The 21262-nt window shown below is 30.1% G+C and overlaps 3 protein-coding genes across 5 annotated transcripts; 1 reads left to right on the top strand and 2 right to left on the bottom strand.

The window, feature by feature from the left end:
• Window positions 1-727: 727 nt before the first annotated feature.
• LOC115719003 (uncharacterized) lies at window positions 728-9774 on the bottom strand. Of its 3 annotated transcripts, none has more exons than XM_030647849.2 (7): window positions 9605-9774; window positions 7400-7473; window positions 6908-6943; window positions 2865-3426; window positions 2253-2699; window positions 1221-1823; window positions 728-1064 (listed from the first exon to the last, which is right to left on the bottom strand). In XM_030647849.2, the coding sequence occupies exons 4-7, from the start codon at window positions 3300-3302 to the stop codon at window positions 933-935; spliced, it is 1620 nt and encodes a 539-aa protein (XP_030503709.2). In that variant the 5' UTR covers window positions 3303-3426; window positions 6908-6943; window positions 7400-7473; window positions 9605-9774; the 3' UTR covers window positions 728-932. The 3 variants fall into 3 exon arrangements, with proteins under 3 accessions (XP_030503709.2, XP_060964829.1, XP_030503712.2); XM_061108846.1 differs by having other exon boundaries at window positions 7157-7473; window positions 9605-9744; XM_030647852.2 differs by lacking the exon at window positions 6908-6943 and having other exon boundaries at window positions 9605-9744.
• Window positions 9775-10686: 912 nt separating this feature from the next.
• LOC115718441 (small acidic protein 1) lies at window positions 10687-12254 on the top strand. The gene is made up of 2 exons (XM_030647223.2): window positions 10687-10925; window positions 11636-12254. Exon 2 carries the CDS (start codon window positions 11724-11726, stop codon window positions 11892-11894), a length of 171 nt encoding a protein of 56 aa, XP_030503083.1. The 5' UTR covers window positions 10687-10925; window positions 11636-11723; the 3' UTR covers window positions 11895-12254.
• A 5242-nt stretch (window positions 12255-17496) lies between these two features.
• Window positions 17497-20201, bottom strand: LOC115719672 (galactinol synthase 2). Its single transcript, XM_030648798.2, has 4 exons — window positions 19708-20201; window positions 18786-19106; window positions 18555-18689; window positions 17497-18046 (listed from the first exon to the last, which is right to left on the bottom strand). Exons 1-4 carry the CDS (start codon window positions 20038-20040, stop codon window positions 17798-17800), a joined length of 1038 nt encoding a protein of 345 aa, XP_030504658.2. The 5' UTR covers window positions 20041-20201; the 3' UTR covers window positions 17497-17797.
• Window positions 20202-21262: the final 1061 nt, after the last annotated feature.

Below are 21262 nucleotides of genomic sequence, written 5' to 3'. Positions count from 1 at the left end.
ATTTAAACACTACCATTACCATACAGAATATCTTTGCAGCCTCCAATTGTTGTCACACAATTATGGTTGTATAAATTAAGGCTAATTTTCTTGAGTTAGTTCCCAAGTAAGTTTAGCCACAAAAACCATGAAATCAACAACTGTGAACTTAGTTGAGCATGCCTGCAGTATGGCAATGGTGATTATAATGACAATGATACTAACAGGAGATGCAACTACAGTGCCTTCACCGTCACAACCGACTCCTCCTACTCCATTTCCTGCACCTTCTCCCCTTCAAATGGTTGAGATCCCGCTTCAAAGTGGCGGCGAGCACTACCATTTCCCACCGGAATTCATGGAAGACTATGGGATATGGAATCCTACCCCATATTTTGGTGGAGGTAATGCAGCCCCAATTCCTCATAGTTATGTTGTTAAAGAAACTTGTAAAGACTCTTCCATGGCAAATTCGTTTCAAACTGATACAAGTAAAATGGTCACAAAAGAGAAGTCTTAAACAGTATATACTCTCTTTATCATATACTTTATACTCAACTCATATGCCCAGATCATTCTCTCGAGTTTAGGTTTATGTATTATTGTATTTTATAAAGAGTGCAAATACATGATGTTTTTGTATAATTATTACGTGTAATTTGTGTAAAATGTATTATACCATATAAGATCGTAATAAATTATGATGACAACATGTACAACTCAGTGTAATATAACCAAATAAAATCTATTCAAGAGAAAAACACTCCCAAATTTTTTTTATAAAAATAGTGTATCGTCAAGTACAATTGTATACCAACCAAATTGGTAGATTGCCTAATTATAACATTGCTATTTTTTAACTACTCAAAAAAGTCAAAACTCATTGAAATCAGATTGTTACTGATAGAAACAGCAAAGCAAACTGATTCACTCAAAATACTGATCACCTAAAATCACATAAGATGAATGGAAGATGGACCTGATATCGCAGCTACTCTTTGTGCACGATGCGCTTCACCTTTGTAAAGCCCCTTCATTTCTTTTTTAATACGCCGCGCCTCTTTACGTTCTTCCTTTACAGCAGCCTGCATTAAGATACACCCATAAAAAACAAGTAAAAATATTATGGTATGCAGACATTTAAAGTATGGTTCACTTTCAGACAAGTCAATTCAAGTTATTTTCTACAGATATATTTGTATAGGCACTATATGTAGAAGTATAGAAAGAAAGAAAAGTACCTTTCTTTCCTTCTTCTCCTCGGCTGTCTCGTCCTGCTTCCTTTTCAGCGGCTCAATTCTCAAACTATCTCCGCTTTTCACCTTTTCTGTAGTAGGTTTCTTACCACGAGGCAAAAAGTCCACAGGCAGCTTTTCTCTTCCTTTAAGGGATATCATATTACTGGTATCATTTAAGGCTCCAGAAACAACTTCAGAAAGCTTCTTCTTTCTCCTTGCTCCAGGAGCTTCGATTTTAGCAGGGTGATTATCAAGATTTGAGTATGTAGTAACAATTGTCTCGCAATCCCACACTTCAGATTCATCACTACTTTCCTCTAGAATAACTGCATCAGCATCTTGATCATCATTCTCATACTTCTCACCATACTCCACACAGCGGCGAATTACAGTCCTAGCAGAATCAACTAGCTCTGTACTTCCTAGATTCTCATTTCCCTGAACTAGATCTCCAGGAGCCATATATCTACCGTCAATGTCAAAGTCATCCACAACATTGTCCTTAAGGGCATGTTTTAACTTCTCTGCAAGAGATTCATCTTCCTCAGCTATGTAACCATAGCCATCATCGTCGTCGTCGTCAGTGCCATATTCCTGTCTTTCAAGCTATGATAGGAAAAATCATGAGATAAATATTCAAATTCAAAACTAATAAATGTAGCATATCGAATGTGAAATGAAAAATGTTTCAGTCTATAAAGTGCATTGAAATATAAACTAATTGCAGATTAGACAGCTTGGGCAAGGAGCAATTCACACCTAATGCTTTAATTAAACCAACTTAACAATTTCAAGCTATTGTATGGACATATTTTGGAATGAAAAAGATGTAAAGTGTAATAGATCCGCTGACTAAAACTTAAACGCATATTTAGAGAAGCAACTACCCTCTTGAGAAAAGAGATGTTTATAAAGTCAAGAGTTTCCGAAAAATAAAAAGAGTAACACTTTCTATCAATATAAGGCTGGAAAATACATATAATAACTATGAAGAATATGCAAGGACAGAACAGAAGATAGTAAAAGAAGACTCACCATGTCAAATTGCTCATCCAAAAGACGGCGAACTCGTGGCTTTTCGACAGAAGAATCATCTGCTACCAGCGCAACTGGCACATGACATCCAGCTCCACCCTTATAACTTAAGTCAGCTGCAATCTGTTGTTGCCCAAAGGACTTGTCTTCAATCACATCTTTGGTCTCAAACTGCTCTTGCTCACATGAATTAAACCTACTATTGGATGATACATCATCATCTGTGTCTTTGGGAAGATTTGCCTGGATCACAAAATCCTCTTCCAAGTCCTCAACATCTGAACCAAACCTCGAGGCATCACTATCATCATCAAGCAATGCAGCTACTTCAGGATCAACCGCTTTCTTAACTTTTATACCAACCGTCTTTGATGCTACACTGTACACAAATTCTTCATTGGGATCAGTTTTCACTTCCGAAATCTTCAACCTCGATGCGTCATATGCCTGGACCAAAAAAAAAAGTTAATTTAAATCCAACTTTTTTCCTAAAGAAATCCCCAGAATACAGTCATGAGAAGAAATCATTTTAATCTTTCTTCCCTTCCGGGCTAAAACCAAACAGGGTCATAAAAGCAACAGGACACAAAACAAGTCAAAAACTCATTCAACCTTAATATCCTTGGGAAGCTGCTCAAGCTTGGTCTTTGGGTTGTGATAAAAGGCAGAACCACCACCACTATTCTTAATCTCCCTCAAATGTTCCAGATAATTATACCCATCGTCAGGAAACCCTAACTCCACAATTTCCTTTCTCAAGCGGTCAGGCAGGGGATGTGCAGTCGACTGTGATGAGCTGCCAAAAACCCGATTACCCTCTTCACCAGCATCATAATCCTCAGGCGCATCATCAAATATGGAATTGGAGTCATCAACATTGTCGGGATTATCGCCCGCAAAGAAAGTGTCAACAGAGTATGGATTGTTGTCAACACGGATGAAGACTCGATCACTACCAGGTGAATCGTCGTAATTAGGATCAGAAGAATCACGAGAGAGCAACTGGAAAGTTGCAGACTTCTTCTTGTCGAAAAATTTCTTCTTCACCATTCTTCTGAGATGAAAACCAAAATAGGTGCAGATATGACGTGAGATTGGTTGAGGCGAATTACCAAGTTATTATAATTAATACGTTCCTCCAATAAAAAGAACTTCAAATCCACCACAAGTTATCCTGCAACAGAAAATACAGAAATCAAATGGTTATAGCCTATAAAAGAACCCAAAAATTATAACAAAAAACTACACAAAAATAAAGGTAATATAGCATTAAAACATGAACATACAAATTATGAAACATTTTAATACAAAATGTCTCGAGACAAAATAAAAATTGGTCAGCAAAATTATCAAATAATTGCATAAAACAGCATGTGACTAACACAGAAAAAAGTTAAAGTGACATTGTCCAAAGCAAAATCCGTAACCTTGCAATGCAACAATCATCAGATTCAAGAGAATATGCGTAGATCAAACTCTTGTACTTCTACTGACCACTTTATTCGTACATTCGTAATGATTTCATATGCAGAATCAATATACTCGCATGCACGCGTGAACACACACACACACAAAACATTAAACTCCTATAGTTCTCAAATCTTATCTTGGTGTTCAAGCCTGATTAAAAACATTTTTCTTTGTAATTGAAATAGTATTAACTTTTAAAAAGAATGCTATCATTTAGATAATTGAACAAACATGATACATATGCTAACTCTACGCAACATGTTGTTCCAAACTCTAATTAGTTGTTCTCGTTTGCTCACTCTGTTCGTTCTTATCAATTATAGTGAACATGCTTAAAAAAAACTGTAAATGTAACCCATAGCTATTGGAGAAAGTATCAAAAGATGCCCAAAATCTATTGCGAAAAGCAAGCGAAATTGAAATAGGTGGTCGTATCAATCAAACATAATTTAACTGAAAATTGGAAAAGGGTCAGCCACAACAAGTAATGCCAAAAATCATATACAACAAATTGCATGAACACTAGAGCCGAATTCTTTAAGCACACTCTAAGGAGCCGTTTGGTATGCAGGTTTCATTTCATAGGAATAATTTAACATTGCTAGGAGAGTGATGAAGGGAATTATAAACCTAGGAAAGCAACATTACTGTGTTTGGTTATGTGCAGTAATATTATGATGATGCCTAGGAATATGAGGATTACATAGAAATGTAATGTGACAATTTTTTTTTTTGCAATAATAATTATTTTTTTAAAAAAAATAATACTAATAATTTAATATTTTTTTTCTTTTTAAATGTTCAAAATAATTTTTATTTATTATTTTTCATATAATTTTCTAAAAAAAAATTAACAATAATAAATAATTATAAAGAGTAAAATATACATATATATATAGGAATGTCAATCAGGCCAGGTCAGGCTCAACCCGGCATTAACACAGTCTGACACGATATCTCTTTTACCATTCCTATATATATACTTGTCACAACAAATAATTGCAAATTTGATAATAATTTTTCAAGAATCAATAATTTAAACAACAATAAAAACTCTTTAACACATAATAGTATAATCCAAATATTGATTAAAATTTTAAATTCTAAAAGTTTGCATAGTATCGAGTTTATAATCCAAAATACTCACAACATACATAATTTATGTTATTGCTTCACTAAATTAACATGAAGACTAAATATCATACTACAATACAACATAATTTTGTGAAATTGGATTATGATATTTCATATCAGACTTGTTGAAAAGACCCAGGAACCAACTAAAAACATGTGTTTTATATTAATGAAAATAGCATTGTCCCTGTTTTTCACAAGCAACAATCATAGGATGTTCAGAATTTTATCTGAGAATCTTCATATAATTTTGAGCCTTGTGAAAAGTATATTCAAGTTTGACATTTTTCCTTCACTCATTAAGAAAATGACACTGAAGTCATATTAGTTATCTGGGTTAAACTCATCAACATAATATGAATCTTGATTTTGATATCCATATCAATTTCAAGAAATGTAACACTATGTAACATATCCTAGCTAGTGATAGGGAAGAGGTTGAAACTATTAATATTATAGAATAATTTTTTTTACGATAAGTGCAAGAAAGAGAGAGAGAAAGAAAACAAAAATCACTAAAGAAGAAAAGATTGAGATATAATTTTATAAGCCGAAACAGTATTATTAGTAAAGAACCACCACAAATGCCTCAACAAAACTAAAACCTATATATACTGCCTTGTGGGATATTGCTTTTTCAGACAGTCTGGTTCTTCTTCTGGTTTCACTTACAAAAAGAATGAGGTAGAAGAGACACACACTCCTATATATATACACACTTAAAAGCTTTGAAAGTCATTATGGTTTCAAAAGTCCTTTTTCTCTCTCTCTCTCTCTCTTTCTCTTACACTCTTTACAAAAATTATCTGAAGTTGTACGAACAATACTGGGTCAATCAAGTCCTACATTATTTTCATTCTTCTCTCCATTTTATTCTATACCTCTATCTCATTATCATTACCATTCCAACCAACACAACACTAAACTTAACTCAAAAAAAAAAACACCAAAGTACAAAACAAACTACCTTCATTATATGACTATTATTTCAGTAATAAAAGATCTAAACAAATAGTACTATATACATGTATGCATATATGACTCATTTGCTAAGGAGTTGTCCTAACACATCACTAGAAATCCGTACAGGGTCTTCCTATGGATTCTCACTTTTTAGTAAAAGAAGCAATTTGAGTAAGTCTAAGGAATTCAGTAGAAGAAATTTTGTGGTGCAGAGTTGTAGTACTTCGCCAGCTGGAGAAGTGGGATTGGTGGAGAATGAGACAACTCAAATTGGGAGTAATGTTAAGGTAGATTTGGCTACTGAGTTTAGTTGGGAAGTCAGAAAAAAATGAACACTTTTAGCATTAAATACATATATATATACACATGTGGGGTTGTTTAAGAAATTCTTTTGTTTACTGTTGTGAAATACAATACAAGCCTAACCCTACTCATGTGTATATACTGCCCAATTAATTTCATACAGAGGCAGCCTACCTCTGTTTCGATTACTTATTTACCTTGTTGACTAACACACAAGTTCCTCTCCTCTATATACCTTGTTAATAACACACAAAGAAGGCATGTCACACCATCTCTAATCCAACGGGTGGGACTAAACTAAATTTAATGTGCTAATTCATGGAGCATAAGACCTGATCCTTGATGTTATAAAGCTAGACTTGGCAAAGGAAACTTAATTCAACCGCTAAACTTTAACTTCATGCATTAGTTGCGAGCATTTTCCTCACTGGGTTAGAAGTAATAATTAAACATTACAGGCAGTTGCTTATGGAAAACTAGTCCATAATTAAATAAATCAAAACTTCATATTCAATATTTTTCTCATGTGCTTAATTATCCAAAACTGAACAGGGTGAAAAATGATAATAAGAAACGAATATGTATCAAACTAGATATCAGAGAAATGCTGTTGAGCGATGAATTGGGTTTCATTCATAATATCTTATTATACAAACAGAAATTAACCATAGCAATCACAACCAGTAGAAGTGACACTAAACAAATAACAGTACATACACATAAACTTAATTATCATTGAATTCAAAGTCAAAACAATTAAAATTAGAAGTGGAAAACTATTGTACCTGATAAGCTTGGACAACCCAATTGAGATAATTTTACTGTAAAAACAATTTCAATACTAAAATTAAAAATAAACTCAAAAAAAAAAAAGAATTTATAAAAAAAAGTTGCAGAGTTAATTTATAGAAGTGGAAGATGAAGAAGAAGACCCCTCATCTCATCTGAATATCAATTAGGTTTGCTATAATTTTTTATTGATGATAGCGGTATTGAGAATCAAGTAAAAGTATCTGAATGTGGTGAGAGAATACGGGTAAGTGAAGGAGACAGTTTTCGTGATCGCGGTATCGAGGGTGAAGAGGAAGTCTTTGAACCCCAATCGTCGTCGGTCACAGCACTACCACCGCCGGTAATGTCTGAAACTCCGATTCCGATTCCACAAACACCTCCTCAAAGCCAACACTACCTGCCCTAAACCTCCAATCCCTTCTCAAAATTTTCGTCCACAGTTAACTCACACAACCAGAAAAAGAGAGAGAGAGAGAGAGAGATACCTGGTTCAGTGAAGTGAAGAGGAAGGGAACAACTGTGGAGAACGGCTACGGCTTCAAGCTAGGTTTTGATTTTCCTGGTAAATAAAACACATCATTTTGAGAGATGTTAATTTTCCTATTGTGTAAAGGTATAAGGGTAACCCACGGTAAACTCAAAACCCCACTCAAAAAAATAAAAAATGCATACCAAACATAGATTAGACTTAGTATTCCCATTCAGAGTAAGAAAAACTGTGTACCAAACAGCCCCTTTGAGTTTTAAATAATAATTTTAATTTCATTTAATATTTTTAAAAAACTTAATTTTAAAATTTTATATATATATAAATAAAATACAAAAGATAAATGACTTCTTGAAGCATAATTTAAAGAAAAAATTGCATCTAACAACTAAAATTTGAAATTAATTGCCACAATATTGTTATTCAATTAATTTGCACATATACCGTTTCTTCAATTAATTTTATGCACATATACTGTTTCTTCAATTAATTTTATTGTAATACGTATCTTTATATATTAAAAGTGCCTATCTAACGGCATTTCTTGGTTTAACAGAATATACTTAAAAATAAAACGATTAGGTTTGATCTCCCGTTAAAAAATAAACCCAATAATTAAACCCAAAAAATTAAACAATATTTTAAATAAACAATCTTTTAAATATTAATAATCTCTTTTTAAATTAAAAAAATCATCTTAGCCACATATCTCTCTAACAAACCTATCTTGGGAGAATATTAATAATTTTTTTATTTATTTTTTAAAAAAGAAAAATATAGATAAAATATCTAGAAAAGATAATATAAAAGAAGATTGATTGTCCTGGCTTAGATTTTTAGGCTTGGGCTTAAAAAAATAATTAAAAAAAAAAAGATGAAATGGGCTGTAATTAGTATTTACCTTATATGTTTGTGCTTATTTTTAGTTTTATTTTTAATTTTACCACCAAGAGGAGAAGGTTGAAAAATATTAGAATATGAAAATATTATTGGTGCTTATTAGTAATTTGCAAAGAATGTGAAAGTCTATAAATATATAGTTGTGTAGCTATTATTAGATATGAAATGAGATAATAGAACTTTTTTCAATTAGAAGATTAATGTACATTTTACTATTAATAACATACATTATTATAACACAACTATGTTTTACTTACTAAATATACTAACACATATTTTATTTTTATAAAACAAATCGTTAAAATAATTATACTATTTTAATTATTAATTAAAATAAAAAACTAAAATATCAAATAAAACTAACACTACGTGGCTTGGCACGTAACAATCACCTAGTATACCTATAAAAATACATATATTTTCTTTCCTATTACACTGACGTATATTATTTACTTTTGCTTTCTTTCTTTTTTTTTTTATACTAATTTTCTTTTTCTCAATGCATGTGTGTACTGAACATTTTTTTTCTCTTCATATATATATATAATACATAACATATCATCATATATATACAATTATATTCTTATTTTCTCATGCCATTAAATTATTTCTCTTTTTTATTCAGACATTCGTAATGATTTCATATGCAGAATCAATACACTCGCACGCACTCGTGAACACACACACACTAAACATTAAACTCTTATAGTTCTCATATCTTATATTGGTGTTCAAGCCTGCTTAAAAAACATTTTTTCCTTGTAATTGAAATAGCATTTACTTTTAAAAGGAATGCTATCATTTAGATAATTGAACATACATGATACATAGGCTAACTCTCAGCAACATCTTGTTCCAAACTCTAATTAGTTGTTCTCGTTTGCTCACTCTGTTCGTTCTTATCAATTATAGTGAACATGCTTTAAAAAAAAACTATAAATGTAACTCATAGCTATTGGAGAAAGCAAAAGAAATTGAAATAGGTGGTCGTATCAATCAAACATAATTTAATTGAAAATTGGAAAAGGGTCAGCCACAACAAGCAATGCCAAAAATCATATACAACAAATTGCATGAACACTAGAGCCGAATTCTTTAAGCACACTCTAAAGTAATACCCAAAAAAAGATTTACCATATAGAACAGCAGATACTATAGCGACAAAGAAAATAGCACTGCAGTATTTACTAGCAACGTAACGCATGAACGAAGGTCCAAATTAGGTTTCCTACCCGCAGTAAATAATACATGTATACTGAAAACCAGAAACTACAATGCAAAATTTATAGCAAGTGTTTCCTACCTGAGTCTGAGATGAAAAGGAGAGTGGGTGATTGCTGCCTTGTCGTGCCGATGAGGAGAGTGTGAGTTTCAGCTTCGTGAGATAGAGATGGAGATAGAGGAAGAGGATTAGGGTTTTGAATTTTCTAGGTTGGGTTTTTACTTTTTGAGTTTTAAATAATAATTTTAATTTCATTTAATGTTTTTGAAAGAATTAATTTTAAAATTTTATATATATATAATTAAAAATAAAATACAAAAGATAAAAGATAAAAGACTTCTTGAAGCATAATTTAAAAGGCTAAATTTTGTGAGGTATTATACTGTAAACTTTTTAGTTTAAATTTAAGGTGTTATTTAGTTAACTATTATTATAGACTATTTATTTATATATTTTTATATACGTAACACGTTTATATTAATACATTAAATATTTTTATTTTAAAATTTATTTTAAAGGTTCAGCTCCTTTGTATATGGATAATAATATATTCTTCTTTTAGTTGTATTATTTTTGTGAGATAATACCATGCAGATTACTAAAGAGTATAAAGTGATTTTTAGTTTCAGCTCTCAAAATGTTTATAGAGAAGATGTTTCACTAAAGTGTTCTTAAATGTGCAAGTACAAATAAAAGTGTAAAATAAAGAAATAGAATTATGATAATGTATTTTAAAAGACATAGTAAAAAAATTAGGGTAAATAGCAGCATAAGTACCCAAAGTTTTATGTTTGTAAGCGACATAAACCCAACATTTATTTTTACTCAATGTTTATAAAACTGTAATTTTCTTCCAGTTTTGTCAATACATACTCTGTTTTAAATTTATTAAAAGAATATTTAGAAGTAATTGATACTATATATTTTTATCTAAACCAGATGATCAAAAATTTAAGTCTTATATGTGCCCTGTTTAAAACTGATAAAATTAGAGACAAATTACAGTTTTACAAACATTAGGTAATTATGCCTCTAAAAATAAACATTAGGTTTATGCCACTTATAAACATAAAACTTTGATTACTTATCCGACTATTTACCCAAAAAAACAAAAAACAAAAAAACCAAAAAAAAAAAGAAAAAACTTAGTAGGAGTGGTACGAGTAAAATCATAGTTAAGAGAGTTTCACCTTTTATGCTCTATTTCACAGTGCAACTCTTTCTCACTCTCCAAGCGGAGGTCTTCCTCAGTCATCGTCCACCTGAAAGGGGCTGAAAACTACTCAAGTCACTCCCTCACATCCAACGCCAACAAAGGCAGGCGCTCCTCTCCTCTCCTCCCCGCCTGGAACTGAGTCACAACCCAACGGCCTTCCTCACTCTTTCTCCTTCTCCGCCATTGGTGAGTTCTCTACCCGCAACTCTTTTCTTTTCAACTCCCAATACAAACAATACCCATAGCTCCTATGATAGTTAACAATACAAAAAACGACTTCCTTATTTTATGAGAAACTTGCGGAAAATTTCTTGTTTGTTAGTGCCCAATGTTGCGGGATGACAAGGTTTTAGGTTAAGATCGAATGCTTTCCTTTGAATTTCAGTGATGGCGTAATCAATTTCATTTTTGCGTTTTGGTATTATAAATATTGGTCATATTTATATATCTATGTTTCTGTCATTTTGATCTCAAAAAAAAGGTGTTTCAACTATAACCTAAAATGAGTAAATGATCTCTATTTTGTATTGTGAAGTTGTTAGCTTTTATATACCAGATTTTGGAATGGCTTGATTGTCTCACATTGTTGAATTGTGAGTTAAACTTCAGAGAAAATTCAAAATTTGTTAGTTTTATATATGTATTATATAATATAATTTATAAAGATGTATTGTGACTGTAATGAATTTGAATTTGCATTTAAAGTTGGTCAGTGCTTGCTGCCTTCAACTGATTTTGCTTGCACATTAAGTTTAATTATTGTTAGTTTCTACATTAGTAAGTTCATTTTAGTGTTAACTAGAAAGGCTTTGACAGATTCAATAATGACCAAGTTTGATGTGTTTTCTTTCTCTCCCAAAGGCTATATTGCACCTTTTAATCAGTTGATATTCCAGGTGTAAAGAGTTAAGGACCAAGAACACTAATTCGATTAGGGTTCTTTTGCAACTCAGACAGTGAGTAAGTTTAAGAGGGGCAAGTACAATGGATTTCTTTGGGGACATGGAAAACCAAGGTTCTACAATGGCAATGGATGTCGACGATGTTGATCAACTTGAAATTCTAGGTGAGAGTGTCATTGCTGACAATAAGCTCACTGATGCCGACTTCTTCAACTCTTTTGAAGATGACTTCGATGATTCCAACATCAATTGAGTCGAGCAACATGTTCATCAATCACAACCCACCCACCAACCCGCCATTTGTTTTCAATGTTAGTTTGTAGGGGTTAGTTATGTGGATTGGATTTGATCGGATCAGATGGGCTCAGCTCAATCAAGAAAGGCACTGCAATCAAAATGGTTTTATGGGAATTCAGTTTGCTTTGAGTGACTATACTTTGATTTCGATTGATCTATTTTGTTCAACTCGATTCTTGGCTTTCTTTTTCTAATTTGTGCTTTGCTCTGTTTTTGGAGTGGTAAAATATTATGGTATGATAAATCTTCTGTTACTTTCTTGAATTGTGAGATCTTTGGGTTTGTATGAAATGCTAGTTTCTCTGTTTGTTTCTTAGCTTTGTGATTAGAATCTCAATTCTCCTTTATAAATTACTTATAAAAGACAAAACACATGTGAAACATTATTAATACTAAAGTAAAATTCCAAAAGAAAAAAAAATCAAAATTAATTTATACGAGCTCCAACATAAATTGTTTACGCTCAAAGAAACTTGAGTAAGAAAAATGTGATCAAGACTAAGGCCTTTCAACACAATCGAGTTAACAGTATCAGCGAGAGCCTTGCAATCTTGAGCTAACTTCTCCACTAATCCTTGAAATTCTTTTGCTGAGACAACTAAGCCTGATTGACACTTTTCTATTGAAGGATTAGAGATTTGAAACGACGACTCGTTTTGTTAGGTCAATATGCTAATGAGTTGAGTGTGCTGTAAGTAGATATCATAATTTTGTTTTCTAGATTTTTAATGGCACCTTTATCTCATGTTCCCGCAACATTAATAATACTGCAGTTTATAATTTGGTTAAACATATTTTTAGGATAAACAATGAGTTATGTTAGTTTGAACTTTGAAGAGGTTCTTGCGTCAAATGACAATATCTTCTCAAGATTGTCTTAATGTGATTCTGATCACTTTATTAAAAGCGAAAGAAAGAGAAAATATGTTAAAATTAAGACAAAAGATGCAATTTAATATATAGTCAAATATGATTGAAACTTGTTTAATTTAAACATATATTCAAATGTTGAGATGTGAGAGTTAGACTTTATTTTAGAAGAAGAAGATATTATAAATCGGTAAGTGATTAAATATCTCCAAAAATATTTATAACTTTAATTTCAAGAGATAAAAAAATTATTTTTCTGTAAGGTGTTCAAAAGTCTCTAAGAATATTTATGACTTGTCATACAATAAAAAGTTATTTTTGTAAAAATCTTTCTTGAGAGCATAAAATTATGGGTAAATACTATTTTGGACCCTCTATTTTACAAAAGTTACCAATTGGATCCTGTATTTTGTTAAATGACAAAATGGACCCTATATTTTCTAAAATAGTATGAATAAGACCCTGAATTAATTTTTTGTCAAAATAAAGTTTAATTATAATCCGATCTAAAAGTGATACGACAAAACTGTTTATATTTTTTGTATCTGTGCGTATTAAGCATTGTCTTCAAGTTGGTTGTATTAAAAAAAAAGTTGTCAAAAATTAAGCTCATGGTCCTATTTTTACTATTTTAGAAAATACAAAGTCTATTTTGTCATTTAACAAAACACAGGGTCCAATCTGTAACTTTTGCAAAACACAGGGTCTAAAATGGTATATTACCCTAAAATTATATAACTTAAAGATGGGTTACTTAACTTTGAGGAAAATTGCCCTTCATTATTTCTCCTACTACTTGTAACTGTTTGTAACTAAATCTCCACACACAGAGAGCATGTATAAGGTGCAGCCATTCTTGTGCATTCCTATAAAGTGAAGTGGAATATATTATATATTAGTGCTCCTAACAAATTGGTTAAACTTAGAACAACACTTGAAATAATTAGGTGCATCTACCCACCCCAATCATTATGGAAGAAGAGCTTGTGGTTGGTTGATATAGTGTTAATGCAAAAAAGAAACAATATGGTCACCAAGAAATTATGCAAATTTAGTACTCATCATTTGTGTCTAAATAAATAAAATAAAAAAAAAATCATATTTTATATAATAAACTCCGAAAACTTTTTTACTATAATTAAAAGTTGGCAGTAACTAGTAAGAATACTAAAATAATAACAATAAGAGAAATTTACAACTCATGATTAAAGTGTAAAGTATTTTACATTTTTATTTGTGCTCGGTATTTTTTTCTTTTGTGAAGTTCATTATTTTCATCATTACCTTTTAACTTTACATTAATTACATTTTTACGATTTGGACTTACATCAGAATTTTTGTCTATCTCTCTCTCCCCACTTTTTGTTTTCTTATTTATTTTCTATGTACATTCTTTCTCTCAATACAATTACTCTCTACAAGCAGGTCATATCAACTTTTTCTTCTCCTTTTTTTTTTTTTTTAAATCACTTTATATAGTTAATATATACCAATTTCACATACAGTGTTTACAACCTATAGTTGTAACTAGTTCTAGTTCATCTTCCCCTTTTCCTTATTTTTTTTTTTCAAAAAGGCTAAGAAAAAAATTCCAAAATTGTTCTTGTTATGGGTAAAAAATTTCTTTTAACCTTCAAAGCTAACTGTAATTAGAAGGAAGCCTTCTTATTTCTGAAAATTTTTTTTTTTTTGTGAGAAGGTTGAATCTCAAATGGCTAAACACCATTAAAATCATATAGAAGTGGAGGTCGTATCCTATTTTAGTATTCTATAGTTGATTTTTTTTTTATATTATTATTTTTATTTATAGTTTTAAAAATATAAATTTATATACTAAAAATGATTAGGGTCCAACTGATTGTATTTGAAATATTACATAAAATTTATTTGCATCCACACGCATTAAAAAATTTATTATGCTAAGTCAATAGTACTCACCTTTCAGCTCCCACCCCCACTTGAAAAAAAAAATAGAAAAAACACTTGTCACTTAATCTAAGACACAAAGAATCTCCATTATAGTTATTTTAAATTATTTTTTTTTCTAGATTATTTGCGTGTTATTTTAGTTTTTTTTTTTTAGTTGAGCCAATGTGTTGATGCTTAATTATTTAAATTCCATATTAAATTCAAGTTATTATTCATTATTTGTACATAGAGATTTAGTTGTTCAACAAAGATCAAATTGAGTGTGTGTTTATTTGTCATGGTATAAGTGATTTGTAGTTATTTTTGTTTTATTGAGATAAATTTTATGTTGTTCTTACGTTTCTTTTAGGTTGTCAACAAATTATATTGATATTTAGCTAATTTACATATTAAAGCAATGTTGTTGTCTAGTTGTTTTTTTTTAATTATACTTGAGTTGTCCAAAAAAGATAAACAAAATGAGTACATATTTAATTTTTTAGATATATTTTTGAGTAGTTATTTAGTTGTTTTGTAGGTGATTTTCAGTTGTTGTGCAATTATTTTGATGTATATTTTAATTTATTTTTTATATTTTTTTGTTGTATCATGGTGTTGTATAAGTAATTTGTCGCTGTTTTTGATTTATTGAGATTGATATTTAGTTAATTTACATATTAAAGTAGTGTTGTTGTCTAGTTGTTTCTCAATTGTAATTGAGTTGTCTAAAAGAGAAAATAAATATGAGTATATATTTAGTTTTTCAGACATATTTTGAGAGGTTGTCCAGTTGTTTTGTAGTTAGTTTTCAGTTATTTTGTTGTATATTTTAGTTTATTTTTGATATTTTTTTGGTTGTGTTTGTATAAGTGATTTGTAGTTATTTTTGTTTTATTAAATAATTTTATGTTGTTCTTACGTTTTTTTTAGGTTGTCAAACAATATTAAAAGTAATATCAAATTATACTTTTGTTTGACCAATAAAATATTATTTTATATTGACCAACTAAGAGAAATAAATGTATATATATATATGTTTTTTTATTTGTATGTTGTTTTTATTTTATTTTTTAAGTTAACGTAAGCGTTGATGCTAAATTAATTTTTATATTAAAATATAATTGTTATCGTGTTGTTTATTCGTTGCTATTAAGTTATTTCAGTATTGTATTTTTTGAAGTTTTTATCTTATAAATTTATTTTTGTTTGCATAATATGATAAACTTTAATTGATTTATATGTTATGGTTAAGTTGTTTTCTAGTTGTTTTTCTGTTGTTATTTAGTTATTTTGCGCTGAGAAAAGAAGCCCTACAGTTGAAATTCACTTTGTCCGAATTTGCCACGTGGCAACTACTGCTACGTTCTGACGCTACAGTTTGTGAGCGTCAGGCAACTCTGAAGGCTTTGTCCCTCACTCGCGTGTGAGACTTACTCGCGCCACATAGCCACATGTGTGTCACACTTCTCCTTGCGCATTTGGGGGAGTTTTTCTACCGTATTTTTGTAAATAACAAACTTTAAAAATAGTATATTTGAAATTAATAAACAATATAAATGTTTATTTTTGTTTTTAGTAGTATAAATGTTTATTTAAAGTAATATTAACCTAAAATAGAAAAAATCTCTAACAATAATTTATACATGTTATGTGATTGTGGTGAATTAACAATACCTATCAAGAACATTGATTTAAAATAACAATTCAGTAAACTCAAATTAAGATAAATAAAATGCTAAAAGTAATGTTCAAGCTAATTGAAGAAGACAAAGATGAAAGGAGGTTCAATTTCAAGTCACCAATGAGGCAATCAATCAAACACATGTCAAATCCTTTACAAACCCTCATCACTCAAAGTGTGTTTTCATTTTAAATTCTTTTTAGATGGTCACCTATTGAAAGAGTTTACCACAAAGCTTGTGTTTGACAACAAAGTGGCTTGAAAAGAGAAAAGGAATCCGAGCTTACAAACTAATTAAACTAACTGTCATAACCAATTCTGTTTAGTTACATTACATCTAACCAAGAGACTAAAAATCTTCATAGTTAGTGATATTAATTTAACCGTACGTTTATTATTTTCTCGTGACACTAAATTAAAATTTTAATATTAGTGATTTCGTTAGGTTAATTAATTTCAATAGTTCAAATAAAATAAAATACATTTTATAATTATATTAGTTCGATTATTAGGGCTTCTCTAATGGTATTGTAAAATTTTAAATATAGTGGAGTTTTTACATAAAATTACTCCAACCAATGAACTAAACACTAAAAATGACTCTATATTTGTGGGAGTCTAAAGTGTCCCACTATTATTGGTGGGACACTGTAGACCACTGCATCTCTTTTTTTTACTTTTTAATAATTTAATAACTACTTTATATACAATAAAACAAATAATTAAATAATTTATATATAATCAAAATTTATATTATATTAATAAAATAATATAATAACAAATAATATATTTTTTAGTGTAATTTTTTATGTTGTGGTTAGAATGTAAAAAAAATAATATTAAAATAGTACAATTTTAATATTAATTTAACACTAAATATAAATTTTAACATTAGAGCTGCTCTAAGTTGTGAGTGTGAGACAAAATTGGTTCAGAGATAAATTTAAAAGGACACATTAGCTGACCTATATTATACATGGGATACGACAAAATACTTGGTTTTGTTACGATAATGTATAATATGACAAGTTGCTTAGTTTAGATATATAAGAGAGAGAGAAGATGGTAAAAATCTAAAGGAAAAATATCATACCGACAGTTCTAAAAATATTTATATACTTTTCGTATTTTCATTAATACATTATAATATATAAATCAGTACAATATAAAAAGAAAATAAACCCCAAATTAGTCTTATAGGGTTTCTTTCTTCACTCACACTCACACATCTAAATAATTATTAAACATACAATATAAAAATGAAAATATATGATATGTATATGTCTTCCAAATAATAATAGGAAGACAAATAATAAAAATTAAAAAAAAATAAATAAAAGCCGAGATAATATGTTATTTTGGTTTGGCAAATCCACAAGGTGACACGTGTGGCAGTGGGACTAAGCCGCGGATGGAGCTTTAACACGTGGCACACCACCAGCCCCTGATAGTGCTTCCAAAAAGGCTTGGAGATTCGCTTGCTCTGTCGTTATTGTTCCATTTGGAGGTAATTCTACTCCAGGTGTTGTCGTTTTCTTGTAGTCCAACGACTCGTCGTTGTATATGTCCCACCATTTCTTCACTAACATTTTTATATCTTCTCTATCCATGTTCTCTTCCTCCCCAGTATACCTCCATGGTTTAGATCCCTATTTATAAAATTAAAAACAATTTCAAATTTTAGAATATTATATATATTTTTTAAAAAAGTATATTATTTATATAGAAATATATATAAGAAAAAGAATAATTAGGTATTGTAGCAAATCATATCCCTGAATTTTTTTACCGTTAAAAATTTTGCCTGAACTAAGATTATTAGATTTAAGGAATTTTGTCTAATTTCATTCAATTTTACTCTTTCAATGATTGTTTATGTATTAAATCATGCTCGACAAACTTTGATATCTACTAAATTATGCCCCTCTTTGATATGTATTAAATCATGCCCATAAACTTTCATCCATATAAGAATTTTTTTCTTTAAAATTAGACAAAGTCCTTAAATCTAACAATCTTAATAGTTTAACAGCTAAAAAAATTCAAAGAACATAATTTAGTACATATTAAAATTCGAGCAAAAAAAAATTAATAATTAACCTAAAAAAAAATATATAAAAAAAATTGTATTTATCTAAATATATATATAATACTTACAGCAGCACAATAGTGAACGACTTTGACTTGGTCAAGATCAATATTCTCAGGGTGACGCCACAACATGGCTAAAACAAGATTATAAACTGGTGGAATAGGCTTGTATTTGTCCCTGAAGAACATATTCAAAAAATCCTGTTCCAAAAAAAATTAAAAAATTATTAATTAATTAATATAGATTCATTATTATATCATTTTTTAATGATTAAATAAAAATAAAAAGTGGTGTACCTGTTCAGCAAAAAGAGTTGGAGGGGTCTCTTTGACTGTTTTGAGTAGATCATAGTAAGTGGGCAAACTGGGCTCAAAAACGAACATTCCAGCGTTGAAGTAAAGAGGTGGTTTTGGGCCCAACTCTTTGGGCCACTGGACTCTATTGGGGCATTGCTGACAATACCCAATCTTGTATTGTGGGCTATTACTCCATGTTTTCTCGCAAAAACAGTCCATTACGGCGTAAAAGTAGGAGTCTGGCTGGTCAAACAGATGGTCAATGTTCCCAAATACTTGAATATCTCCATCCAAGTATATCATCTTGCTATACTCCACAAACTGAAAATAAAAAACTATTAGATAGAAAATTAATGAAGAACTAATGAATAATATTGATGATATATAATATAACTACTTTTTCTATTATAGGTTGGTGAAAATGAAACAAAAAAGAGTACTATATAGAACTAGCTAGTGGGATTTTTGTGATTTTTTTATTTTACAAACCTCAATAATCTAAAACTTCCAATTATTATTCCGACAAAAAAGACACACCCAAATAACTTTTTTTATCCACAGAATTATAATACTATTTTGAGGTGTATTTTACAAAAATTACCAATTTTAAAATAGTATAAATAAAGTCTGAACTCATTTTTTATCAAAATAAGGTTTAATAAAAATCTGATGTAGATGTATTATAGCAAAATTATTTATATTTTTTGTTCGTGTTAAGAATTATCTTTTATATTAAAAAAAAGTCATAAAAAATTAAGTCTTTTTTTTATTATTTTAAAAAATACAGGATTCATTTTATCATTTAACAAAACAGAGAGTTCAATTAATAACTTTTTTAAAACATAAAATCTAAAATAATATTTAGCTGATAATTAATACGTGTAGTGCATGGAGTAATAAAGATACACGTATAGGTAGGTACCTCCCAAATACGAAGCTTGGAGTAATTGATAACGTAATAAGCCATAGCAAACTTAGTCTGGTTTTCAGGTGGATGGAGTGGTACAATCTCTCTTACGATACACCCTTGCTCCACCAGAATATTCCTATGATGTTGTGGAACATCGGGCAACATAGCCACCACCAAAGGGTACTTACTCTTAGCCTTTCTAAGCCCTTTGGCTAAACCCACCACGCCTTTCACGTAGTCTCCGTCACCCGCCAAGAACGTCACATAAGCTCGGCTTGGACCGCTGGCTTGCTTGGCTAGACTCCTGCCTCTGCCTGTTGCACCGTTGATGATGTTAGGAGCCATATTAGTTAGTGTTTGTTTGGTTGATGAGAAAATATTTATATATTATGATTGATAGTAGTTTTGATTTGGTCGTAAGTAATTGGGAGGTTTGGGGGTGTTTATATAGAGATTTGGAAAGATGGGTTGAGATGGGATTTATTAATTTTAAAAGGAAAATAAGAGAAAATGATTTGTGGAAAATAAAGTATATGATAATGATCTATAATAATATTAATAATAATACATATATATGTGTGTACTATATAATTTAATGTATGTTGAAAAGTTGGCATGTCTACTGTATATAAAATAGGTAGAATAATAAATTAAATAAAATGAAGTAATATATGTGTATATGAATTATAGCAATATATTACATGTGTTATAATTTCAAAGACCAATATTAGATATGTCCCTACTACCGACATAGCTACACACCCTTTAACTAACTTGTCTCCAAGTATAATTTTGGAAGATCACAAAGGGTAGTGACTAGTGAGTGATATGGGTACTATTTTCTAACCATAGAGGTCTCTATAATTAAATGTGGCACTACTCTCTAGTTAGTGTGATGAGTGATTTTTATAATAATTATTAAAATTAAAGAGCATTGCTATTAGGCACCAGTGGTGCCTAGCACCTTTGCGACATGTCGCGTTGCGATTGGCCAGCGATACTCCCTAAAAACTATTATATTAAATTATATAGGACCTGATACTTAGTTGTACCAATAGCGATATTGACACATAGGAAGGTGCTAGGCACCACTGGTGCCCTTTAGCATTTCTCAAAATTAAAATATATATAAAATTAGGAATGCACATTTTTTCTATAAGAATACCTTTGCGTAGAATCACTTTAATGGAGCAGGGGTTCCAAACGGACCGAGTGAGGACAGGATCATTTTTTATTCCCGTATGTTAAACGGGGCGGGATGTGAATGACACCTCCTCTTGCCCTAGCGGGGACTCGCTTAATATTTTAATTATTTTTATATTTTTATAATATGTACGTGTTTATATTTTTTTAATATATTAGTGTCATTTTTTATAATTTTTTTAGTTGTAATTTGTATAATAATTAATATATTGAATAATAAATAATATGTAATATTTTAATTTTTATGAAATTTAATATTTTTAAACATTTATAGTATATTTAATTTTATATTAATTTACATATTTTTTTTCAAATATTATACTAATTAAATAATATTACAAATACATAAGTTAAAATGAATGGT

Source organism: Cannabis sativa, chromosome 2 (assembly GCF_029168945.1).
Source record: "Cannabis sativa cultivar Pink pepper isolate KNU-18-1 chromosome 2, ASM2916894v1, whole genome shotgun sequence".
NCBI lineage: Eukaryota > Viridiplantae > Streptophyta > Magnoliopsida > Rosales > Cannabaceae > Cannabis > Cannabis sativa.
Note: the sequence above shows the minus strand (reverse complement) of the source record. Positions and strands in the feature narration are given on the sequence as shown.